The sequence below is a fragment of the Dromaius novaehollandiae genome, chromosome 24 (assembly GCF_036370855.1).
Source record: "Dromaius novaehollandiae isolate bDroNov1 chromosome 24, bDroNov1.hap1, whole genome shotgun sequence".
In the NCBI taxonomy this organism is placed as follows: domain Eukaryota; kingdom Metazoa; phylum Chordata; class Aves; order Casuariiformes; family Dromaiidae; genus Dromaius; species Dromaius novaehollandiae.
In genome coordinates this window covers 4,015,069-4,042,391 of record NC_088121.1, presented here as the reverse complement: position 1 = coordinate 4,042,391, position 27,323 = coordinate 4,015,069, and the positions used below count along the sequence as shown (strand labels likewise).

The 27,323-nt window shown below is 40.1% G+C and overlaps 2 protein-coding genes across 5 annotated transcripts in view; both read right to left on the bottom strand.

Moving 5' to 3' along the window:
• Positions 1-14,617, bottom strand: part of C1QTNF12 (C1q and TNF related 12) — a 28,911-nt gene extending 14,294 nt beyond the window's left edge. For 2 of the 4 annotated variants that reach the window (XM_064525496.1, XM_064525493.1), the window contains exons 1-3: positions 13,334-14,617; positions 1,235-1,354; positions 73-184 (exon numbers count right to left, since the gene is read on the bottom strand). In XM_064525496.1, coding sequence (XP_064381566.1) covers positions 73-184; positions 1,235-1,354; positions 13,334-13,504 — 403 coding nt within the window. In that variant the 5' untranslated portion in view covers positions 13,505-14,617. The remainder of the gene's footprint in view (positions 1-72; positions 185-1,234; positions 1,355-13,333) is intronic. The other 2 variants (XM_064525494.1, XM_064525495.1) reach the window with 2 other exon arrangements.
• A 3,858-nt stretch (positions 14,618-18,475) lies between these two features.
• Positions 18,476-27,194, bottom strand: UBE2J2 (ubiquitin conjugating enzyme E2 J2). The gene is made up of 7 exons (XM_026100648.2): positions 26,985-27,194; positions 24,964-25,094; positions 24,678-24,718; positions 23,659-23,761; positions 23,407-23,545; positions 22,837-22,917; positions 18,476-21,946 (listed from the first exon to the last, which is right to left on the bottom strand). The coding sequence occupies exons 2-7, from the start codon at positions 25,092-25,094 to the stop codon at positions 21,662-21,664; spliced, it is 780 nt and encodes a 259-aa protein (XP_025956433.1). The 5' UTR covers positions 26,985-27,194; the 3' UTR covers positions 18,476-21,661.
• Positions 27,195-27,323: the final 129 nt, after the last annotated feature.

Genomic DNA, 27,323 nt, shown 5'->3' with positions numbered 1-27,323 from the left:
CAGTTCCTTTTTTGCCATGGTGTTTACTGAAAGAAATAGGTCACAGAAGCAGAAAGGTCTTATGATCTTTACCTTTTAATATATCCTTAAACTCCTGCAGAAGGACTTCCCGGGTGACTTCAGCACCAGGTGCTCCTGGAGGTCCCTGGGGGCCAGGAGGTCCCGGTGGCCCAACAAGGCCACGCTAAGGAAGTAGCCAAAGAAAAATATCAGAATTAGAACCAGGCAATTGCACTGACGCCCTGAAAATTGTGTCAGCTATGAGCCAGGTCTAAAAATCTGTCAGCCATGTGATCAGCCCCTCTCTGCTGTCAGCCCAACTAAAGGACTAATGCAGTAAATCTTAAACTGGCTCTCCAGCCATCAGTGGATTCCAGCACTTGGAATTTACTCACATATTTATGTGGGAGGATGAATGTCACTTGGGTAAACACTAACGAGTTCTTCAGGTGCGTATAAACAGTGTGAAGCACAACAGGCACAAGGCTAAGTTTGCTGCTTCTTTATCTTCCAGTATTACCAAAATAGCATACCAGCAGCCTTCTAAGCAGCTGCTTATTCTGCCTATCAGCTAACTAGAACAGCCACCTAGCTACATTTACATTATTAATATATATTGCTTGACACAACGATCACATTAAGTACATAAAGGTTTGGTATGACAGCAGAACTCCCACAAAAAAGGAAACAGTTAATTCACAACACCTGGAAAAGGTTCTCCACAAAACATGTTAGGGCTTTAAACTGGTAGTATCAACATGCAGCAGTTATCAATGCTCTTTTGATGTATATTGTTAAGAATGGCACACAAGATCAATCATCACTGAGCAGATGACCAGTAACTCATTAATTTGAAATAAATATAGCTTGTGATGATTTGTCCGTACCTTGGTTACAATCTAGTGAGATGCCTGCATTTCATAGTGAAAGCAAAACATTAATTTTCTTTCTACTCAGCAGAAAAAAGGCTACTTTCAGTCCAAGAAACAGCTGGTTTAAACAATAATCAATGTTGACAGTGGAATGCGCAAAAACTTACCACCTTACAAAGCATATAGCACTTATTATCCCAAACTTCTCAAAAATACTTTAAGAAATGAAACAAACATGTAAATGCAATCGCTGGGGTAGGAACGCAAAAGCTGGGAACACAAAAAACACCTTGTGTAACAGCAGTGGAAAGGGAAGCCATGGTGCACATTTGTTAGCTGGTGTCAATCTAGCAATAACCTACTAATTTCTTGTCTTTCCCTTTGCATTTCCTTTTGGAGGTGTTGCCATCATCTGGGCGGTGAACAAAGGAGATCCAGGTACGTCGTGGATCTGTGATTCGAGGATCTGGAGATCCTAGAATCTGAAGTGAAATAAGAACAAAGATTGATGTCATTGTATCTCTTCAGCCGCTACATGAATTCAGAGAATGCAAAGTCTCCAGACTGTTATCTACTGCCTAAACCAACAGAAAACCTTGAAATGCTCCACAGTTTTCAAATTACAGGCTGTAGAATGACAAATGCGCAAACACACAGAAAAACAAGTCACATGAAAAACAAAGTCCATGTCTGACCAGAGAAAAGATGCATGTTCACAAATCTAACTACCTGCCCCTTCCTATTTTCTGCAAGTACATCACAGCCATAGAGAAATCATCTAGAGAAGCTGAGAGATTACAGTGCCCAGTTCTGGACTCCTTTGAAACAAAGTCTGGACAAAAAACAGGATCTGTTCTTAGGACTTTGGGTCCACTTCATATTGGACTCTAACTCTCAGTACACACCTGCCAGAGGCAATGAGTATTAAGTGATCAAATAGCCATTCATGTTGTTGTTGTCCTGGGCTGAGGATGAACTTCTAACTTAAAATTTAAAAAATGGCACCAGAAATCATTTGTTATCGATACCATGCCAACCTCCTGTCAAAAACAACTAACTGTTGACTATGGAGGTTCCAAACTATTCACACTCCAGACTGCCAAATGTCCATTACAGTGAGCATTAAAGCACAAGCCCTCTGAAAGTTTCATGAATCATACTTAGGAATTCAAATTCATTAATGAAAAAGCCAGAGCAGAAATACTGCAATGAATACTTCAAATCTAAACAACAAACCAAACAGCCCTCCCTCCACCCCCAAAAAATCATGACTATTGGCAACTTTCAAAATTTATTCAAAAAACATGGTTTTTCTTCTCCCAGTGAGATGGAACAGTTACAGATGAAAATTCCAGCAGGAAAGTGACAGAAGGCAGAAGTGAGTTAAAGAACGTTGAAAGGATGCCTAGATCACTAAAAGTTTAAATGAATTACAATAAATCAATATTGACCCACCTGTCACCATTCAGCAGGGAGAAAACAATATGGGAGCAGGAAAAGCATAGAAGCAAAGTCTGTCAACAACGGTGCACTTTTCAGATCTGGAAGTGTTTGCCCCTGTTTATTAAGCTCCTGCTAGTCTGAGACTACTAGACACAGTTCTGCCACAGCTCAGATGTTACAGCTCTACACACAGTGGCCTCTGTAGTAACAGTGACCTTACAAGGTGCTTTCAATGCAATGAAGTTAGCAAAAACATCCAAGTCTGCTCATTACACATCTCATTTGGCTCCTTAAAGCACTTACCACTTCTCAGAGTATCATGGTGAGTTTTGATAGGATTTCCAGTACTACTTATAAGAATAGATTACCTTTCATCAAACACTCTGCAGAATGAAGGAAACAATTCACCTTTAGAATGCAGGTAGAGCTGCAGTATCAATACCTGCAATATATGTCACTGCCCAAGAGCACCAGGAATTGGATGCAAGAGATGGCAAATTTTGGCTTGAAATAACAGGCCAAGCCCATATGGAAGAGAAAAGACCACAGTCTGTATGATCTGCTATGAAAAATTCTTGCAAAATAAATTGTTTCAAATGTAGATCCTGGAAGTGTGCTGAAGTTCCAGCTTGTGGTTATAAGGAATATTGGTGTTTCTAAGCTGATGCAGAGCCTGGAAAGCTGTCTCTCCAGCATGCATCCAGGCACATGGGTGCAGTACAAAGCATTAGTCCATATAATTCTGAGCTCCTGTGATCACAAGTGTTTATTTCAAACAGCTTGGATCAATAGATGGTTTACAAACCAGCAGAATGTGAACAGTCCCCCAGAAATCACAAATGTGTTGTGAACTGAGCAGGGATATTTACTAAACATACATCTGAGCAACTCTATGAAGCCAACTCTGTCATCTCCATTCAGCAATTTTGGGTGATTTACTGCTCAGACGTGATCCACACACAGATCTGCTCCTATTAAATTGCTCTATTCAGACAGTCCACTCATCCTTCCCTCCAGGTAGATGGCTGCAAACATAGTAGCTGGTGTCTGTGCTCCAAGCCAAAGCAAGGCTGTCCCCGGTAATTTTGCCATATTGCTCATGCATTCCACTTTAATTAAGTAATTAGTGACAGAGTTATGGTTGTCAGGCACACGCCTCCCCCAGTGCTTGGATTTAGCACACATCTCTAAAACAAGAGCAAAACAAGCAATTGATTCTACTATTCAATCTACTTCATTATTTCTGTACACAAATTAGCCTTGAACAGACTTTTTATATTTATAACCCTGTTTACAATCATTTGTAGGTTGAGTGTTTAGCCAAGAGGTTCTAGTAAGTTGTTTGTTTTAGCTACATTACTTATTATTTGCTAGTTTTACCCACAGCACCCAGGACTTCTTAAATAGCTTTCCTAAATTTCACTGGAAATGAGTGGAAATGGAGCTCCACAGAAAATCCCAGGTATTGCGAGTTTAAGTTACCTCAGGAATGCTTTTCAATCTTCTCAGAGATTGCTTGACTGCTGATTTTTGCAAAGCATAAGAAGGAAATCCAAAACATGTTGAGATCATCCTTTGGTACAAACCTCTCCATCTATTCCAATATGCAAATGTAAATCCTGAAAGCAAACCTTCATAAAGTTTGCAGAAGTCCTTAGAGCAGCACAATAGGTGCAGCTTATTTCCACAACAGACATGAAATACTTTTTATGAGTTTCATAGAGGCTTAAATGTTTCTGATTGGACAATCCAGTTCTTTCCTACTTTGCTCCATCTAAAAACATACAGGCACAGCACCACCATACAGGCGAAGGCCATGTCTACAGGTGACTGTATTTGTGATCATCTAAGTTTACAAAGTTTATAAATGTGGAAGAGTGTAAAAGTCTACCTGTGCTTTGCCCAAAGAAAGCAGATGCCCTTCTCCCACAGCGACAAGGACTGACAGGTCTGTGGTAAAGCTGCAATGCAGCTCATAAAACAAAGAAGCACCCAACTAATAGAGGCACCCAACTAATAGAGGCACCCAACTAATAGAGGCACCCAACTAATAGAGGCACCCAACTAATAGAGGCACCCAACTAATAGAGGCACCCAACTAATAGAGGCACCCAACTAATAGAGGCACCCAACTCAGGCAGGATGAGTATTCCCACACTGCTGTAACATAGGCCACCAAAAGAACAGCTGCAGAGGAAAGGAAAACAAAATCAATCCGTCTGTGCATAAAGGGATGGTTCATGTGGCAGGAACTCAGAAACACAGCCTTCAGAACACAGCAAACACAAGACCAGATTCTTAGAGACCAGAATGCAGCACTTGATGCAGATGTGGAAGAGACTGCTCAGATAGCCCAGGGTCCCACTGGCTGCAAAACAGGCATACACCGCCCTCCACTGCAAAAATGGGGAGACAGGCCAGCTAGCAGCAAAAGTCAGCAGTCTTGGGTAGATTCTGACCTTTAACTGCAAAGACAAACAGACGTCTACAGCCTTTCTGGAGCTCCAACTGAGCAGAAACAGGCCAGAGAGCAGACGTCTTGTCAGGGGAAAAAAAAGGACAGATGGCACATCCCAGGAAAATAAATGACCAAGGAAACCTCCCAAAGTTAAAAAAACTTAAAAAAATCTCTCCAGTGGCATCCTTAAATTACAAATCCCTGTGCAAGACAGCCATGGCACTCCCCAATTTCTCCAGCACATGCATGATTGACAGTTAAAATGAATGTTCCATCCTTGTGGTATTATTATTTAATTACTATGGCATGCATGAGCAATCCTAGCAATAAGCATGCAAGCCTCTATTTTTCTTGGCAGAGGCAGCCTCCAGCAGTCTGAGAGAACTTGCAGCCAACTCAGGTATTACTCAGAGCTGAGAAGAGCCTTGGAATCCCAGCAAAGGAGACTTATCCCTCCTGGGGTGCTGTTTACGGAGCAAACCTAACCTTCAGGAGTCAGGAAAAATTCTCGTGATAAATACAGTGAAATCAAGCTTAGGCCTTAACACTTGAACCAGTGCCTTGAAAAAATCAGCAGAAATTTTGCCAGCAATTTTTAATGAACTTTCAATCAGGTCTTTTAACATTACTTTGGAGTCTGAATGCAACAGCACATCTCCTATCACTTCAGAATGAGCTTACAACACTGACAAGAAATTAGCCCCCTCACTCCCTAACTTCTCTCACAGTAAAACGTAAGTTGAGCTGTAATTTAGGCTGTTGCACACAGACAGAACTTGTGATTCTTTCTGGCTCTGTAGCTCCCAGAAGAGCTTGCACTGCCCCGAGACACACACACAGACTCTGGCCAAGATTCAGCCATCACAGCAAAAACTACTAGTAGAAGTCTATGGTTAAATAGCAGAGCTTGGATCCTGAGAAATATCTGAACTGTATCTGAACTTTCCTGAATTTCAAGGTTACTGGGATCCAATCTGTATCTCTGCTAGGAACCAAAATGAAATGGAAAAGTGTAGTTTCAGAGTTTGGATGAATAAAAGTCAACACTAACCTGTGAGCAAGCCTGTACACCCAGAAGACCTCAAAATGTTCTCAGGCACAGGGAAATAATTTTCAGATAGGGAAGGATGGAAAAAGAGTATGAAAAGGTTAGGGTTTGGGAGAGAACAGCACCCTTTCCACCTGCAATTAGTTAGAGATGTGTCTATCTCCAAGAATATATACCTAACCATTCTGGTCCATAGTATTCATGCCTGAAGTTACTGCCTTGCAAGTTTTGCTTAAAGATTTATCAAGGTACTGGTCCATCAGTCAGGAATGTTAAGAATTCTCTACTTAATAATTAAGCAGTTGCCAGACAAAAATTGGACATGACTCAGCATTTCAACTATCTTAATCCACAAATTTCCATGTTGTTATGCCTGATTTACACCAGCAAAGTACTGTCAAATTCATTATGAAATTAGCAGCAAATTATTTACTTCAGTAGTGTATTTTATTTGGAACTGGTTAAAAAGTGACAGATCCCTTTTTTTTTTTTAAGCATGAAAAATCCTGTGTCAGCTGCTGATTACTCATGGTTATGCATACTCTTGATTATTAATAAGATGTAAAACCAAGGTCCTGACCACTTGTGGTTTTTACAGATCTCTCAGGAATTTTTCCCTAGAGCAGAAGTGTTAGGTTTGGTATCTTAGCCAAATCCCAGCTGGAATTCCTACGTAAATTCCTGCTATGTTTTTCAGTTGAAAAATTATTTTTCCGTTTTCTAGACAGGTATCTCAGCAAGCTGTCTTACCTCCACTTAAACACAAACTCCCTTCAGTGGACACACTCATACTGAATTTAAAGTGAATCAAATGGAACTGCTCATGTGAGCAAGAGGTACTCTGGGTGAGAAGAAAACATAGTGTTTGTTTCTATGTTAGCTGTACTGCAATAGTAATCAATGCTATCCCTGAACATACAACATACAGTAAGGAACTGAACAGCACCAATAAAACAGATGCAGCACAAAACATCTAGCAGATGAAAATACATCTAATGTGGGACTATATGCATTAATAGTGAAATTTAAACATTTTACAAACGATCCTGAGCTGGGAGACCAAACAAACTGAATTATTTCAATGAATCACATACTGATCTGATTTATGTATACAGTATTATTTTACGTGGTCCACAAAGAGGTGCAGTGAAGTGTCTTCTCATTTATCATAGCCCTTCCTGTTCAGAGTACACCAGAGTGAGAGTGACAATGATGACAGATTCAGGACATGTAAGATTATATCTCCTACTACAGATAGCTCACAGTCTAGTCTCTCCCATGATCTCACAGGACTTTAAACTTGTCAGACACATAAACACTTTCCTCAATCACACACAAAATCAGCCACTTCAGAGTAAGACTGAAATCACTTTACAGAGGAGGAATGGAATCTGTGCAATGTCATTTAACCAGCTGCTGTTCAAATTGGAAGCAAAAGGCCCCAGAGATATAATTCAGAGAGACTGAAGTAATAAACCAGGTAGACCCAGCCCTAGATATTTGACAAGACAGAAGAATCATTGCAGCCTTCTGCAACTCCAGATTAAGTCATGCCTCTAATCCAAAAGCTAAAAGCTCTGGTGTTAGCACTCAGATTCAAGCATTGCTTTTATCAGTAATTAAGGCTGTTTTCAGCACCTGTTACAGATGCCTCCTGTCCTAGGCTGAAATGAGACCGCAAAGAACAGAGTCCTCAGGAAGGAACAGGGCACTTCTTATGTCCTGCTGGAACTTCTGCCTTGAGAAAAGCAATTGTATATTACATATGAGCCAACAGACTCACATGGGGATGGAGCAGAACTGTGACACTTCTTTGGAATTACTGTCCTGTGATAAATTCGAACTTATTGCAAGTAAATTCTTTGAGCTTTCCATGGAAAAACTAAGATCCTAAGACAGCAAGGATCTGGAACAATTTAACAGAGCTGGACTCATCCTCAGCTTTCTTCTTCTCTTACATCTTAAGTGAGAGACAGTTCTGGCTTCTCTGGTTGACAGACACATACAGCCTTCATTTGACCCAAATCCAAAACTTGAATTTTTCCCTTCCTAAGCACCCTGAAAGGGGAGTGAGCCTTAGGATCGTTAGCTTTCTGCCTGAAAACAGCAGTCTTATCAGATCACACAAAATAACCAAGTTTATGCCCAGGCACTACCTTACTGGAAAACTGCCAAGGAAAGACCAGATTGTAAAAGGAAGTGATATAGGTGGTAGAGAACTCTTCCCCCGCAGAGAACTTAAGGGTGCCCTGGAGTTCTGCTTTCCAGAGGAAATGAAATTTCAAGAAGTCTTTTCTTGACTAGTGGGTAACTGAATTAAAAGCATTACACCATTTTTTGCAGAAATTCCACTGAAGGTAAAATCCTTTTGACTTCAAAATGTCTCTGAAATTTCACTGGAACCTCTGAGTCAATAATTTTCCCCATGTTAAGATGCTTCCTTCGAGTCTAGCTGAACCATCCCTATGAGCAGTTCACACTGTCAGAAATTCAGAAAATGTTGAAGTTGGAGGGAACCTCTAGAGATTGTTGAGTCCAACTGCCCTGCTAAAAGTTAGGTCAGCTAGAGCAAGTTACTCAGGACCATGTCCAGTCAGGTTTGAGTATCACCTAGGATGGAGATTCCACAGCCTTTCTGGGCAACCTGTTCCAGTGTTTGACTGCCCTCACAGTAATTTTTTTTTCACATGGTTAAATGGAATTTCCTGTATTGCAATTTTTGCCCATTGCCTTTTGTCCCTTCACTGGGCACCCCTGAGAAGAGTCTTGCTCTGCCTTCTTTACTCATGCCCAGTCTACACATTCATAAGACTCCCCAAGCTTTCTCTTCTCTAGGCTAAACAATCCCTGCTCTCTCAGCCACTCCTTGAATGACAGATGCTCCAGTCCCTCAGTCATCTTCATAGCCCTTCGCTGCATTCACATGTCCATGTCTCTATTGCACAAAGAAGCCCAGAACTGCACCCAGCATTCTAGATGCAGACTCACTAGTGCTGAGCATAGGGAAATAATCATGTTCCTTGACCTGCTGGCAGCAGTCTTTCTAATGCAGCCCAGGATGCTGTTGACCTTCTTTGCCACAAGAGCACGTTGCTGGCTCATGATCAACTTATTGTTCACCAGAACCCTCAGGTCCTTTTCTGCAGAGCTGATTTCCAGCTGGTTGGCCCCAAGCCTGGTACTGAAGCATGGGGTTATTCGTCTGCAGGTGCAGGAATTTCAAAAAAAAAGGAGGTTCTCTTTTGTTGTACCTCCTGAGATCCCTGTCGGCCCATTTCTCCAGCTTGTTGAGCTCCCTCTGACTGGCAGCACAACCATCTGATCTATCAACTACTCCTTCCAATTTTGTATCATCTGCAAATTCCCTGAGGGTGCACTCTTTCCCATCATCTGGGTGATTAATGAAGATATTAAACAGTATTGGCCCCAGTATCAACCCCTGGGTACCACTAGTGACTGGTCTCCAGCTGGACTTCATGCCATTGATCACAATCTTTTGAGTCTGGCAGTTCAGACAGTTTCAATCCACCTCACAGCCCATTTATCTAATCCACAGTTCATCAGAAGATGTTATGGGGGACAGTGTCAAAAGCTCCACTAACTGAAGGGTGCAGCCTGATTCCCCTATATTCTGTCTGACAAACAATATTAGAGATGACCACTTCAATAACCAGCATGGTTCATACATTCAGCATGCTCACAGCTAATACATTATCTGTATGCCAAAAAAAGCAGCTTCTCACTAGCCTCCTTCAGCAATGCCTAGCCCAATGCAATTATTACTAACAAGCCCTAAGTGTGAAAATCATCTCGTCAGTTTTCAGTACCACTGATAAAATCCTATACCAGTCAGTTTAGAAAAAAACTTGGAGAGCTCACAATAGGCTTATTCTGTGCTCAGAGGACACTTCTGTCCCAAAGGAGACAGAGAAGAGAACACTACACCAAGCAGGAAGAGTGCATTTCACACCTGAGTGTGCCTTACCTGAGTGTGGACACATAGCTAGATCCATAATACATTTAACTTCTGGAAACAATCCAGCTACAGTCAGGTACAACTTTTAAATGCTTAAAAACAGATACTATTGAGGTTAAGGAACTGGATTTTTCTCCATCTGGAAGCATTAATTTGCACAAGTATTGCTAACATTCAGGTTGGGCACAAGGAAGCAGGCATTCAAATTTTCAAGATAGTTCAGGCATGCAACAAAGAGCACTCTAACTCTCATAGCTACCACAAATCCAACCCAGACAGGTATCAAATGGTAACTTCTGATCAGTCTCCACTGGACAAACTACTACCATTGAGCCCTTATTGGTTTAACACCACCATCCTTCTTGCATCTTTAATATCATCGACCTCCTTGCAAGACAAGCTTCCATGTCTGGAAAGGGAAAGACAAGCCTGGCAAGTGGAAGCTGCAGATACTCAGTCACACCCAGCCAAAGGAGGAAGATTTTGTAGACAAAAACCTCTGTATCCATCCGTGTTCTGCTCTTTCTCTTAGTCCATCTGTGTCAGAGAAGAAAAATCTCATGTGTTTGGCAAGTACATCACGTTGACAGCAACTCAAAGAGAAAGGTGGAGATTAGCCTTCCTTTTTTTGAGGGACTCTTACTATTTCCTTAGAAATATCAGGATGATCAGGATAGCTGAGGTTTCAGCTTCCCCATTTTAGACAGAGGTTTCGCCACATGACTCATACGTTGTGAATGTTACAGAGGAGCTTTCTCAGCTCCTGACTGAGAAGACTGCATGAGAGAAATTTGCTCCAAAATGTTTTGGTTAATCACAGGAAAACAAACCTACCTTTTTGAACAGTACAAATAGAAATCAATACTCTCAACTAATATTTCATTCCTTGCTCTTTCTGCTTTGATAAACCTCCCAGCTGGCCACTGAGTCCTCCAAGGTGTAAACAGCCTTAATTTTAATGTACAAGGCCAAAAAAAAAATTCTATTTTTCCTCTTATGTACTGTAGAGAAATGAAATAGGACACTGCTGTTTCAGATTCCTGTGCATGGCATCTTTTCACTAAACAAAATCAAGATTTAAAGAGATCAGCCTTATGGAAAGGACTGCTTTCACCCTTGCTTTAGCTCAATGGGTTAAGTAAGGATAGCTCCACTATTACATAACTTCTTTCCCATAAAATCAACAGGAGAGGAGATACTTCAGAAGAGTAATGCTGTATTCAAAACAGTATAGAAAAATTATGCATTTCTCTGCACTGCTGTTGAATTTCACCTTCTCTACAACTGCCTAAGGAGACCAATTGCCTCTTTAAAGTGTATCAGTTACTGCTCACCATAAGATAGGAATATAGTGGCAATTTACAAACCACTAATTTTTGCCTAGTCATCTTCACATCTAGTGCTTTATTTACTACAGCATTTTAAGCTGCTTTCTGTCAACAGCCCACTGTTCTAAACCCAAAATGAGGAGCAGGTCACTTCATCTTGATGCTGACTAATGCAGGGGTGCAAGGCAGTATCTGCTTCTGTACTGCAAAGGGAAACAAAAGGATTCCTTTTTAAAACCTTTGAAAAAGCCACCTGAAAGGTAAGCAACTTTGCAACCAGCACACTCCTTTTAATCCAAGATTATTAACAGACACTAGAGAAGGCGGCAATTCATAAGCGCTACCTTTACAGTGTATGTAAAATAAACCCTTAGCTCGAGCAGGTGCAATATGAATATAAAATACAATACAGTCATCCATGACATTTAGAAACAATACTTAAGTAGAGTGTGGACTTCAGCCTTAAGGAGATGCCAAGGAGAAAAGCTCACATTGCAAAATTTGGAAGTGGATATCAAGCAGAGTTCATGAGTATTTGCATCAAAGATTTGCTTTGGTCTCATCTTTATTTTATAGAACTCATCTTTACTGAGCTCTCCAGCTCTAACATCAGCCAAACCTTCACCATGGAAATTTTAAAGCAAAGTATTTCAGTGCAGAAGCTGCAGCTTCTGAACAATGTCGGTTTTAATGTCTGCTCACAAGCCTCCAAATGAGCATCTTCTAGCAATAACGTGTATATAAGTATATCAGAATAAACCAGGACCAGTTTCTGCCTTGCTTTTGCAATCAGAATACATCCTCCTTATGGTACAACATATTTCCCGTCAGACCAAATTAATTCCAAAATGGACTGCAACTTAGTTACACCAGATACGGATCTGGCCCCTTGCGCAAAGGAAGAATGAAGCAGAGGAAAGTGATTGAATCTGAGCACCTTAAGAATTTAACAGGCAGAAAACCTGTTCTGACAGAGCCCTGCAATAAATACAACATTAGTTGAAGAAGTGCTGCTTACAGTTCCCTAATGATCATTTTAAGTGCAGCAGCCAGCCTTTTAATAGAGAATACTGTTTCCCAGACTTGCCCAACCTTAACCAATTACTCTCACAATGGCTTTGAATGGGATATTTAGAATGTCAGCCCAATTGTTTTAACTCACCCCCTCAGCCATGCTCCAATTTTTGACAGGTTTTTTCCTGTATTGCTATAGTGACTGCCATCCCTAATGCTTGTGATCAAAGTCATGTTTTAGAGGTCGTCTCCATTTGATACAAGAGACATCTTTATGCAAGTGGGAGAGACAGAAAAGGGGGATGTGTATTAGACTCCCTCCTTTCTCACTGTTGCAGTCTCCCTTTCATTTCATCCTTCTCCTAATCCTAGGACCTGCTTTTACCTAGGACCTCTCTCCTACTCCCAAGCATTCTATGTGAATTTTCATCTTAAGAGGTTCTGGGGACTCTGATCAATTGACTGGAAATTTTTTGCAGCCTTCAGCCAGGGGTGATTCTCCCCCTTAACTGCCCTGCAAAATTCACTCACTATGCCTAGCAATTTATCAGAGCAAAGATTAAAGTACCATACAAACAATCTTACACTTGCCGCTCATGCACAATTAGCCCCATCCTAAATCCTTTCATGCAAGAACCACTGTCACTTGATGCCTACTTAAACAGATCATCTGACTACACTAAGATTTTTCAGTTGCTAAAGCCTCAGTGGTAAAAGGTGCAACACAGAGAAAGCTCAGACAGGCTCAGGTGTTTATAATGTAGTGTTTGCATAAGCAACTTTTGACACAGTGTTCCAAAGATCCAAGGATTCGCATGCAAGAGATTCATTAATATTCAATTATCAGAACTGTATCATGATAGCCTATCTGCTATCACTGAAAGTGGACAGTTGTCTCTGAACAAGGATAATTCATAGACTAGAACTTCCAAATGCCTTTATACTTAATCAGCTACAATGGAACTGGAACTTCAGTCACGCATATTCTAAAACAGATTATCACCATAAATTGCAGTATTCCAGTCATTTCTTCAATAAGCTAAAAAATATTTCATGTCAAGGCAAGAGAGACAACATTCCTTAAAAACAAAAAGAATTTGGCAAATCTGCTTGAATCAATGAAAAAAGGAGCCAGCATTACATATTCAGCCAGAAATGAATTCCACCAAATACTGATAACACATAAGCACCTACCTTGGGATGCCCATGCAGTTCTTCACTGTTTGACAGGGTAATATTGAAAGGCTCTGTATACTGATTAGGTTCTTTCTTCATCTTTCTCTCTTTCTTTGCTGCCATCACTCTGAAGAGGCAAAGCTGCTGACAAAGTAAAGTTGCCACAAATACCCAGATGTACCCCTTCATTTTGAAAAGGGAGGGGCTGAGTCAGGAAGGGCACTCTGCAAGTGCAAAAACTTCCACCACCAATAGTAGGAATAAACACAGACTTCTCTCTAAAAGAATAATAAAAAAAAAGGTTAAAGCTACTAATGGTGATCTACTGGGCTATGCAATGTCAAATGAGCAGCATGTGCAAATATCCTGGTGGCTGGAAAAATCTCTGTTCAAGCAGGACACATTGAAATGGTATAGATAAACTTGTTTAAAAATCTGGATTCACTTGAAAAGGTAAGTCCACTCAGCCCTTTGAAGTTTACATAAATACAAGAGGCCCTGGAAAGTCCTGCCACCTACCTTGAGGTGCCCCTGCACACACACACACACACACCTTGCCCAATAAGTCTTCAGACTCAATTAAAATGCACACAACTATGAAACCTAGAGAAGTTAAATGGCTCAGGGCAACAGTTGCTCAGGCCACAGCTGACAACACAAACCCATTAGGAGGTTTGTTAGGTTATTCCTCTTCAACAGAAGATTTAGCCTTCTGTAAGTCAGTGTGTTGCATCCAGTTCAAAGCAGGGTTCAATAGGCTTCGTCCATCCTTGCTTCAAGGATACCTCCCCTTCCTCAGTGACAAGTTCCCATCTTTTCTTTCCAAGATGCTGGGGAACTGTAAGCCAAGGTTGCTACAGCTGTTGCTCTTCTGAAGGGGCTGAAAACATTAGAGCCCAGCCAAGTGCTCAGTCTTCTAAGCAGCAAATTGATTTCTCACATACGATAAAAGTTAAAACAGGCAAGCAAAGAATCTGAGGATATGCCTAAGTCCATTAGGAGCAGATAAAGTTTTCCCAAGTCTAGTTTCTCTCCCTCTTTGGCTGGCTTTATCTTCCCTTTTCTTTAATGAGATGATGAGCAGTAAATCCCTGTGCTGCAAATAGCTGTCAGGATGCAGAATCTTGTATTTTTTTTCATCCTCGTTTCCCTTTACATCCGGAGAAATTTCAGGTACCTCCAAGTGTAGATCACCTCTGATTTTTCTCGTTGCTCCTTTCCCCAGCTGCACACTGGCAAAGCCCTCCTCAGCCTTTGCTTTACCTCAGCAAATAAGTACGTCTTTCCTGAAAGAGTTTCCATCAACTTGAAGAAGGGGGGGGGGGGGGGGGGAGAGGAGGAGGAGGAGGAGGAGGAGGAGGAGGAGGAGGAGGAGGAGGAGGAGGGATCACATTCTAATGAGCTGTCAAGCCTATTCTCTTCACATTCCTATTAAACACACTGATAAGTAGAGCTGGCCAGTGTGCCAGGCAGATTTAAATCAATGCCCATTCCCTGCTCCCTCCCCTCAGTTCTATTCTGTATCTCCCCTTCATTATCTCAGAGAAATCATCATTTTTCTGGGAAGTTTGCAAAACTGTACATGAGTGTGTGGTAGTGCTAGAAATATGTGGCTTGGAATACACACTCAGCATCACAACACACATCCATACATCAAAACTCTTGTTTTATATTCTAGTTAGCTCTGCTCTGTGCAACATTTTCCTCTAACTCTCATTAGAGGCTCAGTAGGAGCTGTTTGGGGGGGGGGGAGGGGAGGGGACAACTGGTTATTAAAAACAACAGAGAACATGTTGCTCTCTCCTACAAACATTTCATAAAGATTTTAAAGTCTTTGGACAGAGGCAGCTAATCTTTGCCAGCAGCCTAGAACAAATGTTCCTGTTCTTTCTACAGATAGGGAAAGTGAAGCACAAAATAATTTTTTGAGATTGTACCATGAGACTGTTCAAACACAATGAAAATTTGAAGATGACATAATTTGAAGTCCCCAATTCAGTCAGCAAGCAACAGACTTGCTCTCTTTTAATTATCCCCTTTCCATGCCTTCTGTAATCCAAGTATAATGCCAGCACACTTCTTCAGTGGACTTTAAAGGCAGGCAGGATGGAACAGGAGCATTATCTCTACTATCTGTATTATCTCTGTCTCAGGGAAACTGAGACATAAATAATCCAAGCACAAAATCAAAAACTCTTAAGTCAACAGCAAAATAAACATTTGAAAAACATCATTAGAGAGAGAAATGGTGTTTGGGAAGGGGAAGAGAGTGAGAGGATGAAGGGAAGTTAGAGAGAAGTTAAATAGTTAACAGCATATCCCCCCTCCCCCAACTAGCTCACATTCCATCAAAACTACGTGGCAGACTTTATTTGTTAATAATATTTAACTTTCTTTGGCGCCTTCTCATACTTAAGCCTCTTTTTCAGGTTAGTTGTAGACAAGCCATGAATTTGTAAAAGTGCACTTGATGACACATTAATAGGACAATCTGTCATATTGCAGCTAAACAGTCTGACAGATCCACACACCATGGCAAGAAATGACATTCAAAGCTGGAATGAGGCAATTGCTTCTTTGGTCTGCTCATGCAGGCTGCCCCTGTCTACTTGCAGCATCCCCTTTCTCATCCCAAGAGACAAATGCCAAGGCTATGATATCCTCAGATCTGGGGGAAAATGAATCCTATCTACATTTGCAAGCACAAGGCAAAGTTACTTGGTGGTCCACTGGGATAAACTAACTGTAGCTAACTCCCCACTGTATACTTTTCTCTATTTTGGACTGAAACAAGTGAATCAGCACAGTTGTTACATCTCCCCTGACCTCCAATCACTGTTTGTATTATCTGCAGAAACTTGCATATGTTGCTGCTGCTGTTCTCACAGCCCAGTTGCAGCAGCTCCAAAACACTTGAATCTTGTCAATTCATAAACACCTGGAAGAGCATTCAACATCCCTTTGCAAAAACTAGAAATAGGCTGATGTCGTGCTTAATAGCAATGAAACCCAAGGATCTCAAAACAGCGGAAAATGGAAGCAGCTTCCTCTCTCTGACTCAGCACCATTAGAGCAAGAACTGGAATAGCCACTAAAGTACTCTTATCATAGACCCCTTGGCTTCAAATCCAAAGTTTCCCAATGTTAATCTGCTATAAACCCAAACTGTTGATTGGGCTAATAAACAAAGCTGGTAGAAGAACAAACCTAAAGACAACAGCAGACAAAAGAGCAGCTTGGGGAAGAAAAGAGCTCAAGGTCACATCAGTTGCCATCTACCGAATACTCCAGCACAGCTGATGGCATGCCATGTTTCAAAGAAACTTTTCATCTAGATCCTTTACACATTCCCAAGTGAACACACAGTCCCAATCATCTAGTTGCCCCTCACTCAAGACCTAGATGATATTATTATGCCATCTTGTGGCAAATCTATAGAAACAATGAGTCACTTTCAAAGACAAGACTGGCTCTTCTCTTGTAGCATGCTCTTCAGCATGACCAAGGTTTGAAATAGAAAAAGCTTTGCACCAGGAACTCTAATAAGGCAAGTCAAATCATCCTCATTCATTTTGAAAAGGAATTCCAGAAATGTCTTCTTAATAACATGAGATATGAATCCTTTGAGTTCATTTTCAAGGGGGGGGGGGAAGGTGTAAGAGCAAGAGAGTGAGCATGAGCAGGTTATTTTTCCACTGCAAACATGATTTTTCTACTTTGGAAAGCAAGGTCTGGCCTTTAGTGGTAAGCAAAAAAGAAGGGCAGGGGATATCATCTTGTACACTTTACTGTTCAGTTGTCTTTCTGTTACTGGGTTGCATGATAAGCCATTAATAGCAACAAATTGCCACCAGAAGTTATTTAGAGATATATTAAAAAAAAAAAAAAAACTTTTGAAGCACAGAACTTAAGGTAGTAATTTTGTCTTCCAATTAGGAGTTTGCTCTTCTGAAAAACACAGAGCTTGTCACTTGCTGACTGCTTACACATTTAAGGCAAGTTGGAGAATCCATTGGGTTAGAAGCATCTCATTTCTTTGACTTTCTGTGTATGTGAAGTTCCTCAAAATATTTGGTTAGATATTTACTATTAGAATTCTCAACTGGTCAACTTCAAATCCAAGCACATGCACAAACACAAAAGGAATTTCTTCCTACAGAATTTGCCCAGCATAGGGGCAAAACAACACCTGTCCTCATAGCAAGACTTGCATCCTGGATGACTACATTGGTCCTGAATACAGCAGCATGGCTATTCTCATGTGACTAGTTCCTTAGTTTTATATTTAGCTGACAAAAGCACTGAAAGGCTCTGGACCCTGAACCAGGTCAGCTGATGCAATTAAAGGCACTTTTGTCAGTCTAAACAAGAGAATTCAAAAGAACTCCAGATACAATTACTCTTTTGGATAAGGAAAAAAAAGGTAGAAATAACAATGCTATCAAGGAAGATGCATCATTTCATACGACACATTAGTACACAACTGGGTTTTGACAGATGTCAATTAGAAAAAAAAAGCTTTCACTAAGTCACAAAGAAATTCCTATTGCAAACAACTACCTTTTGGATCCACACACAGACATTTGGAATGCCAGTGCAAAAAAAAAAAAAAAAAAAAAAAAAAAAAAAAAAAAAGAAACTCTACAGATCAAAATTAAGGTTAGCCTCTGAGTAACAAACTACATGCATACAGCTTTACACAGAACTGAAATGTCAAAAAAAGTTGTCCAGATAAAAGGGAATAGCAGCAGAATGAAGTATATTCAAGTTATGAAAGTAAACTACTACTTTCTTCTGAGGAATTCTAACTGCTGGGGAGAACAGTAGAACAGCATCCTTTTAAGGTGCAGCTCCTACATACCTCAGAGTAGCTACTGAAAAAGGTACCTCTGCTTAGATGTTGCATTTCAATGACAGCTGTAACATTATGTCACCATAGAACCAGTATTTATCAGAGAAACTGAGTTACTATACAAGAGTTCTTTTAGAACTTCTTGTACGTGTTTTATTACAGATGGAAGGGGTACCAAAAACTAACTTGAAAAAATCTGGAGTTGGGGGACATGCAGTTTTACCATAGTTTGTTTTCTAGTTCAGATGTATCCAGTTAAGACTTCTTCCCAGTGATCCCCTTACCCAAAAACAGTCCCACAGAAAGTGTGAATTTTAATATGAATGTTTATTATGAACAAATAACTTTACAATGCAGTCATTTCTACTCCTCAGTACATGCTAAGCGATGTAGCTTCTGTGACTTTGAAATGTTGGAGGGGGAAAAAGAGTTATGACTACACACAAATCCAAGATTTTTAAAATCAAGAGATTTTTAAAGGCTACCACTGAGAAATCTCATGATTAGAGTTGCAAAACTTCCCTACCTATTGTATGACAATCCTAAATAAATCTATGAAATTGCAGCATGAAAGTGAAGGGTCAGACATTTGTTCCAGAATCATACATGAAAAGACAGCTTTTAAATATATTAAATAATGTACTGCTTCAGGGCACAATAACATTTTTGTGTGGCAAAGAATGGTTTGCTTCATCTACTGGTAACTGACTTTGGTAACAAAAAGATCAGATACTGCATACTGTTAATAAAAGCTTTTTTCAAAAATCAGTACGCCCTACACAGGAGTAAATAAATCTTTTGTTACCAAAGGCAAGAAGCAATGGAAGTCTTGAATGCAAGAGTGCAAGGGTTCAGTCATCTGTTCTTCCTAACTTTTCACAAATGGCACCTGAATTGACAGTCAAGTCTCTCTGAATCCAGGGTACTGAAGAGAAACTGTTACTGGAAGACAAATTCCTCTGGGGGAGAAAAAAAAACACAACAAAAAATCCAATCCTCAAAAAAGAAAAAAGCAGCATGTCCAGGATTTAATCAGTGCAGGTTTTTGTTTCTAATTGTGGTACTTGCTACAAGCAAGAGACCCACCTTCAGATGCTTAAGGGTAGCTTGAGGCCAACTTCTTGTCACATAATAAAACGCTTTTTATAAGAAATCAGCATCTCCTGATTTTACTAGTTCTTTTACCTTGGTTAGTTACATTTCACAAAAGATGTGAACACACCATGCCCAAGGTCTCCTTGCCTTTTTCTTCCTTTATGTGGGTAAAAACTTCTATGAGAAGACAAGCATAGATAACCATTTATAAACCTCTGTGTGTAGGCAATGATAGAAAAAGGCATTGTGAGGACACAAACATGTTTGAATAATATTAAGCTCTATAAGGCATAGTAGCCCTAGCTACAGGCTTGTATGCTTTGAAGAAGAAAAAAATTATATATATATTTGTCTTACAAGACATCTTGAATATCCTATCACTCCAGGAGAGACATGACAATCCCCTTTCCCTCCCACACATCCCCAGACTGACAGAACATAACTGTTTTTGGACACAAATACAACTGGTGCTTCTCTTAGGAGAGCTGATTAAGCATATACGAGAGGCAAATTAAAGAACAATTATAAATAAGATTGGATCAAACCCACGAAAATCAAAAATCAGGATTTATAAATACATTTTAAAATCCAGCCTTTTCCACATTCTGCCTACATGCATCCCATTTCCTCCTTCCCTTCCTTACCTCAGTAAGATCTGCTTTAAGATTTCTTCAGTATGGAAGCTGTTTCACTAGTTTTGATAATTACTACCTATTGCAGAGAATTGGTAACAACATTTATTTATTGATGCTCTAAGCTACATGGCTCATGGGTTTACCATAGTTTTTTTTCCTGTACAATTCAAGATACCAAGGAGAAGCAGAGCAATCAAACAAATCTGAAAGGGAAAAATAAAACAGCTTCAAAAAATTTCTTAAATACATGAGGTAATATTTATTGGGCTCTTCACAACATTTAAACAAAGAATATGCAGTTAAATGCAGAGCTTTTTACCCTGCTATCACCTTTTACAGTTTGTTAGATCATTAACAGTGAGTGCTTTCTTCCCCAGATGACTAGACATCACTGTTAATTACGAAAGGCACAGTAAGCTTGCCTCTGATAAGTCAAAGCATTTGGATAAAACTAAGGGGGGGGGAAGGAAACTGAGGTGAAAAAGTAACTTCAGACTCTCAAACTACACTAGGAGTTTTAGTGTTTATCCACAATCATGTAACCTCAGGAACAAACACTGATATTTCAGTCATCCATCATCTGAAGGGGAACAGAGAGGAGCTTTTTTTAGAAGCCAAAAGCTTCTGGGAACTCAGGTAAAATAGAAAGGCTTAGGTTCTCTCTCTCTTTTTTTTTTTTTTTTTTTTTTTTTTTTTTTTTTTTTTAGTAGTTTACCCAAATTGTCAAGCAAAGTAAGCAATACTAATTCTAAGCAGTTCACTTCAGCTAGTGGCACTTCAGATGAATTCAGCTGACTTTGAAGAATCTGGTTCAGTATTCAGCCTCCTTTATCCTTTTAGCTCCACAAGGGTTACTGTTTTTTCATTTACAAAAGCCCAAGAAACCCAGAGACACTTCTGAACACATAATTAACTTTTCCTTGTTCTGTGCAGATTTATTATTTTTAAACAGTGGCACCTTGTGATCAAAATAAAATATTACAGTTTTAAAATATAACATTTCCCAAAATGGAAATTTGTAACTAAGTGAACAAATTCAAAACAATATTCAATATCAGTATCCCCACTAAGACTGATTCAAATAGTTTTTCTGGCTAATTGTTTCCTAAAGGCCAGCAACTGCACTTCTTGTAGCCCAAATAAGACCTTAAGTTATGTTGTGACAATTCAGACAACACATTTAACACACGTGGTGTTACTTTCCCACTGATCTAATCACTACTGACTAGATATGCAATGATGTTCATTCTATTTTATAAAAGAAACCAGCTATCTTCTGTAGCATCAATGCTCACATTAACCAGACCCTTACTGAGTCTCGCCTTTACTCATTTCAAACCCTGTACAGACTCTTAGCTAATGAAACTAAAATACAATATGCATCAAGTGCGAAATTTTAAAAATTGTTCAATCTAGTAAAAAGCCTTATTTGCTTAATATTTTCAAATTTCAAACAACAGAATGGAGAAATGCTATAAAAATCAAAGCATTAGTAATGCTAGCTTCTCATCAATAATGCTTTGACTTGTTTGTGAGCCACTACTGAACAGTAGTGAGGACAACAGAATCTGTGAGCAGAACATCTTTTAGTTTTCTGACTAACTGAGGCTACTTCATTTCCCAAACTTAACCCATGAGCCAACCAATGTTTTACCTGCAACTTGGTAGTACAAATATTTATCCCAGTACCAAAGTCAGATGCCTAAAGAGTCCCACTCATTCTGCAACTATCACTATTTTGGTCTTGAATTTCTGTTATACTCCTCATTCTTGTGCTATGCTTCTCAGTACATACTTGACTGTGTAGGCAAAGGCTGCAAAACCAACTATAACAAACAAGTTCGCCAAAGCTCCTCCTAAGAGTCCATGGTTACGATTGGCTTGTTGGAGACCTGGATGATTGGCAGGTGCCAGCTGTACATGCCCATTAAGAAGGGGTATTCCATTTTGACCATAGTGTGCTTCCCCATCCGGGACAACATCTGGTAAAGGAAGGGATGGAGGTCTGTTACTGAGGTCTTCTTGTGCTTTCTGTTTCTGTTTAATTTCCTGAGAAGAAAAAAAGGGGGGGGGGGGGGAAGGAGGAGAGAGAAAAAAGAAGGAATACCTAGACGTGAACGTGGTGAAGCTTTTGCGTGTTTTGAACAGATCTTACAACACATTGTTATGTAACTTTAGGAAAAGGATTACAGTATATTTTTTATACTGTAGGTCTTTAAATTATCTGCATTATATATACACATATACACATATACACATATACACACTTGCACAGTCTCCTCAACTTCTTCCAAAGTCACCTACTCCAGTAACTGACACTAAGTCATTTGGCCAAGGTGTTTTTAGTTCACCTGTGCATTTGCCAAGAGGTTTTTTTTCAGAAAAGAGAATTTCTTGCAACAAAAATCTTGCATGTCCACCTTGTTTTGAAGGCATGACATTCAAAAATTGAAAAAACAAATCCTAGAAGTATTACATGTTAAAAATATGCTTGTATTTGGAACACCACAGAAGTATTAGTTACTGTCACATAAAAAAACCTTCAGAGTCCCCAAATAATTGAGTTACTAGGAAGACAGTAGCAAAGAGAACATTTACCATTCTCTGGCGTTCTGTAATTTATAAGGAAAAGCAACTAAAACTTTCAGTTCAAGATTTTTTCCTCACTCAGAAGTAAAGAAATTGAGATAAAAAAAAAAACACACTTTCTTTTCCCAGAAGGCTTTCCCAAAAGGGGAGAAGGAGAGAGAGTACTTTGTGAATAACTTTGCAAAGGATAACATATAAATCAAGCACTCGCGACTCTGCCCAAAAAGGCCTCTTCTGTTTGGGCAGAAAGAAAAATGTCTTGGAAAAATCCTAACCAATTAGCTTACAGATCTACACAGACAAGTTGAAAAGCTACAGAAGAGAATTATCGCATGGATGAATTCCCTTACCTCCACCACTTCAGGGAAGAGTTCACAGAAGGCTTTATCTTTCAAATTAAATGCTAAGCTTTGTGCAGCAAGCTGTCTTTTCTGTGAAGGCAAAAAGAATTATCAGCGGTAGCATATAAATGAAGTTAATATGCTCTAATTCAGCAACTGGTTACTTCCCACAAGAATGGTGCAAACTGCTAGCCAACTAATTTCTAACTTTTACAACAATTTCATATCTGTCAATACTGACATTCCTAAAAAGAAGAGTGGAGAACACAAGTTGCTTTTATGTGATTTGTGTTCTGAACCGGTGTGTCTACTCAGCGGACACTTTGAGGGGAGGGAAAGAAGGAGAAAGTCCTAACAATATGGTTTACTAGAAATGATTATAAGTTTTCTAAGAAATCCTCCCTATCCCTACACTACCTAAAACTGACTTGATTCACCTGCCCACTGCCTCTGTCTGTGGATAATGACGTATTCATCTGAGATATTTAAACACTGGCTGATGGTCTTTGTCCTAACTTTGAGGTCACATTCAATGTTCCTTGAGCTGACAAAAGGTATATAACATAGTTCAGAGCTTACTGTGAACTCTGAGGTCTCTATGCTGCCCAGTGTGGGGCCCTTTTCCACCATAAAACTAAGAAGGCCTGTCAAGATCGTTGAGACTGACCAAGCTGGATTCCATGTATCAGGGTGAAAATCAGTGATTGAAAGACACAACCTTCAAAGAGAGAAGACAGGCAGTGTATTTTATTTTTGCTATTGAAAGGATTACAGATAACACATATTGCTAAAATAGTGTTAATTGCTTAAGTGTTAGAAGAAAATCCTTACCTTGTATTACACTTAAACCTTCCATTAGGAGTAATCATATAAATACTAGGAGGTTTAAAAGGAAATTCTCTGGGGAATATTAGTTTCCCATGATAATAGCCACCTGCATTACATAAAGAGATGAATTACTTATTTTGTAAGAAGATGAAGTCCTAAGCTACTAATAAACTGGGCCAAATAAAACTTCTTTCCCTCTCCCCCTCACACTAAAGAGATCAAACTCAACATCTTGTGCCTCTAAAATATAGGAATGATGATCCACATCTGCAGTAGATTTACTTTAGAGGCACTGTTCTATCACATGCATATTAAAAATAGTATTTCCAGTTGTCAAGTTCAAAATATATTTAAGGAAAACCTGTCAAAGCGTACTTAAGCCTCACAGCAACACACATGGGTTGGTTTTCCACACACACTACTAAGTGGAAATAAAGTCCCATGAAGAATCTGATTTCAGAAAGAATCTTATGGGAGACTCCAGGAGACAATGTGAAATACATGGCTACAGCAACTTAATATGGCTTTTCCTTTCCTCTCTTTTTGCAAATTCATAAAGAGGCTACAAGTCACAGTTCAGTGAGAGCATTTATATGTTAAGCCATAAATAAGTCATACTGAAGAAAAACAAAAACCCTAAGGGATAAAACCCAATGAAATGGGATTTTTTGAAATGATCTTTGACTATCGCATGCTATCTAAAATGAAGTATCTACTCAAAGACTTCTAGCAATTACTTAACAGAAAGTTAAGAGCATCAAGGTACAAAAAAGAAATGTAACCTAAATGTGGTTTTCTTAGAATCCTTGATAACACGGAAAAATTACTAGTGGGCAGTGGTATCACTATCTCTTTTCAACATCCTCTTTATCATGCAAATCACAGACAGTTTTGAAATTGCACTAATATTTTTTAGAGCTGCTTATAGTAGTTAAATTTTGCCCAAACAGCCATGCAATTTCTCAGACATGCAAATGATAACATAAAATACATGCATGTTTTTGCTGCATGCTAGTTTTTACCTTCATATGGAGTCATTTCAGGTCCCCGTACAACATAGTGCCTAAAACAAAGAAGGAAATAAGTGTTATGAAAGCCAGCATACAATAAGGCATCAACTTCCTTAGGGGGAAAAAAAAAAAAAAAAAAAAAAAAAAAAGAGGATTGATATCCCTTCAACAAAGCAGTTTCACACTCCACCTCCCAAAATCAAGATTCCCATACAATCTGTAAGAGTGAGCCGGGCTTAATGACCTGGAAAATCTTACTGTCTCCACAAGTGTGTGAACAATTCATTCTAATTCTTACCACTCAAGGATATTTGATGGGAGGGGTTCTGCGCAGATATAAGGCACTGGATCTTTCTTAATTCGCAGGTAGTCTTGTTTAAGTCTCTGTGTTGCTGTCGTCGGTGCTCTCTTATTACTGTTGTTGCTCATCTAGGGTTTTTTTTTTAAATATACATATTTAAGTAAATACAATCTCCATATAATCTTAATAGATGCACAGTTGTTATGCTTCACTGAACACAGCTCTAGATCTTGCAAAATCTACTGTACACACTATTTTTTAAAATATAAATAAAAACACTATAACTTTCAAGTTGTAAGAACCATGCACAATTTTAACGAACTAGCATACTCCCAAGAGACTTTGTATATAGTCAGAATAGGAAAATATACAGCAGTTTTCCAAAAGCAGCAAGTGCTGCATTGAATTGCTATCATAAAAATAAGCTGCACTCGTGAACTCTTAATAACCTGTTCTGTGTTTAGGCAGAACATGCATCACTACAATGCTGTTTTAAAGGGCTATAGCCTTTTAGAGTGCAAGTCATATCCCTGTTCAGTTAGAATGGTTATTATGTAAATTTCTCCATGATTTAAATCCATTTGCTGTTTCTATCACTTCCAGTTACTTTAAAAAAAAAAAAAAAGAAGAAAGAAAGAAAAAGGAGGAAAAAAAAGTATTTCTGACTTTGTGGTGAATGATTTTAAGTTAAATCTGCTGCTTGCTTAGGAGTCAGTTAAATTTATAAAAACTTACAGAATGCCACATCTGAGCCAGATTATTCCTTTCCAGATAAGCAAAGAGCTCATTCTAAATGACAGTGAATAAAGGAAGTTCCACAATGCTTACAAGACAAAGCATTATGCCTTACAGTGCATCTACAAAACACATACCAATTAATAACTTTCATTTAACTCACTTTCCCTTAGAGAAATTTAACAAGGAACTGAGGCAACATTCAGTAATTCAGAAAAGAACCAAAAGGAAGTATTTATAAACAGCTTGCATAAAGACGTAAGAGTATGCTCAAGCATGTGACAGCAGCATCTGACACTAAAACTGTGTTAAATGCCTTTGAATAATCTTTTCGGTCTTTCAATTCAACCAGATAGCCAAGTACAACTTTTTGAAAAGCTGTATTTATACCACTACAGCTAATTGTATCTGGTCAAATGTTCAAACTGAACACGTTTAACCTGACTTTTGTTAAAAGTACTGTTAATTGTCATTTGAAATACACAGTATTTTTGTTGAAGAAAGTCACACCTGTTCTTAAGTCTCTTCTTGAAACCTGAAAAATAAGAGGGACTCTTTCTAAAGCAGTCGGCTTCGACTTCAAAATAAAGATTAAATCATGCTTTTTAATTGTTTGTTCTGAAGTCTCACACAGGAGTCCCTCACCATAGACTGCAAAAATATATACTTCTCCTATAAGTATCATATTACAGGGGTTCTGACAACCCTCAAAACCTTATCTGAAATATTTGTTTCAGAAACTCAAAGAATAAGTTAAAAGAAAATGTTTACAAAAGTTACCACAGCACACAGGACCTTCACACTTTAAGAATACAGCTTACCCGCAGGAGCAAGCATGAAACCTGTCAGTGTTTAGACACCAAGCCCAGAACCATAACGCAACCGGGCCCTGCCGGCCCCGCTCCCAGCCTAGCAGGGGGATCGCGGAGCTAAAGCAAGGGCAAGCCACAGTCCCCAGCGTGGGCCACAGGGCAGACAGCCGTACAGAAGGCGTCACGCAGCCGGCACCTCCTTCTGCGCAAAAGGGTGATCCCAGCCCTGACGGCGGCCGCTCAGTGCCCGAGCATCGGTGAAAGAACCGGAGAAGGGGCAGGAGAACAACAAGGCAGCCCACGGCCCACCCTCTGCGCGCTTCCGACGGCGTTGGGTGCGGGCCGCCACAGGGCCTCGCCGGCGCGGGAAAGGAGATTAGAGAGACAGCCAGCCCAGCCACTTGCTTCCACGACGTCCCCCACAGGCTCGGCTCGGCTAGCCCCGCCGCCGCCTGCCCAGGCCCCGCTCACCTCTCCCTGCTAGAACAGGTCCCTCCGCCACCGGGACGTCCCGCCTGCCCAGAGCCGGAGGCCGAGCGAGCGAGCGCCGCAGGGCCGGGCGAGCCGGGCCGCGACCCCCCGCCACCTCCCCGCTGCGGCGCGACCGCGGCTCCCAGCCAAGATGGCGGCCCGGCGAGGCGGGGCCAGCGCAACACCGGCCTCTCCTTCCGGGAGGGAAACACCCCGCTTCCGGGGCAAGGAGAGGGCTATGTCTGGTTCAGCTGATTTCCGCTGGCGTGTCAAGCCAATCCCTCCCCTTCTATGGTGGCCCGGGCGGGGCGGGACACGACGCGCGAAGCCAGCGGGGGG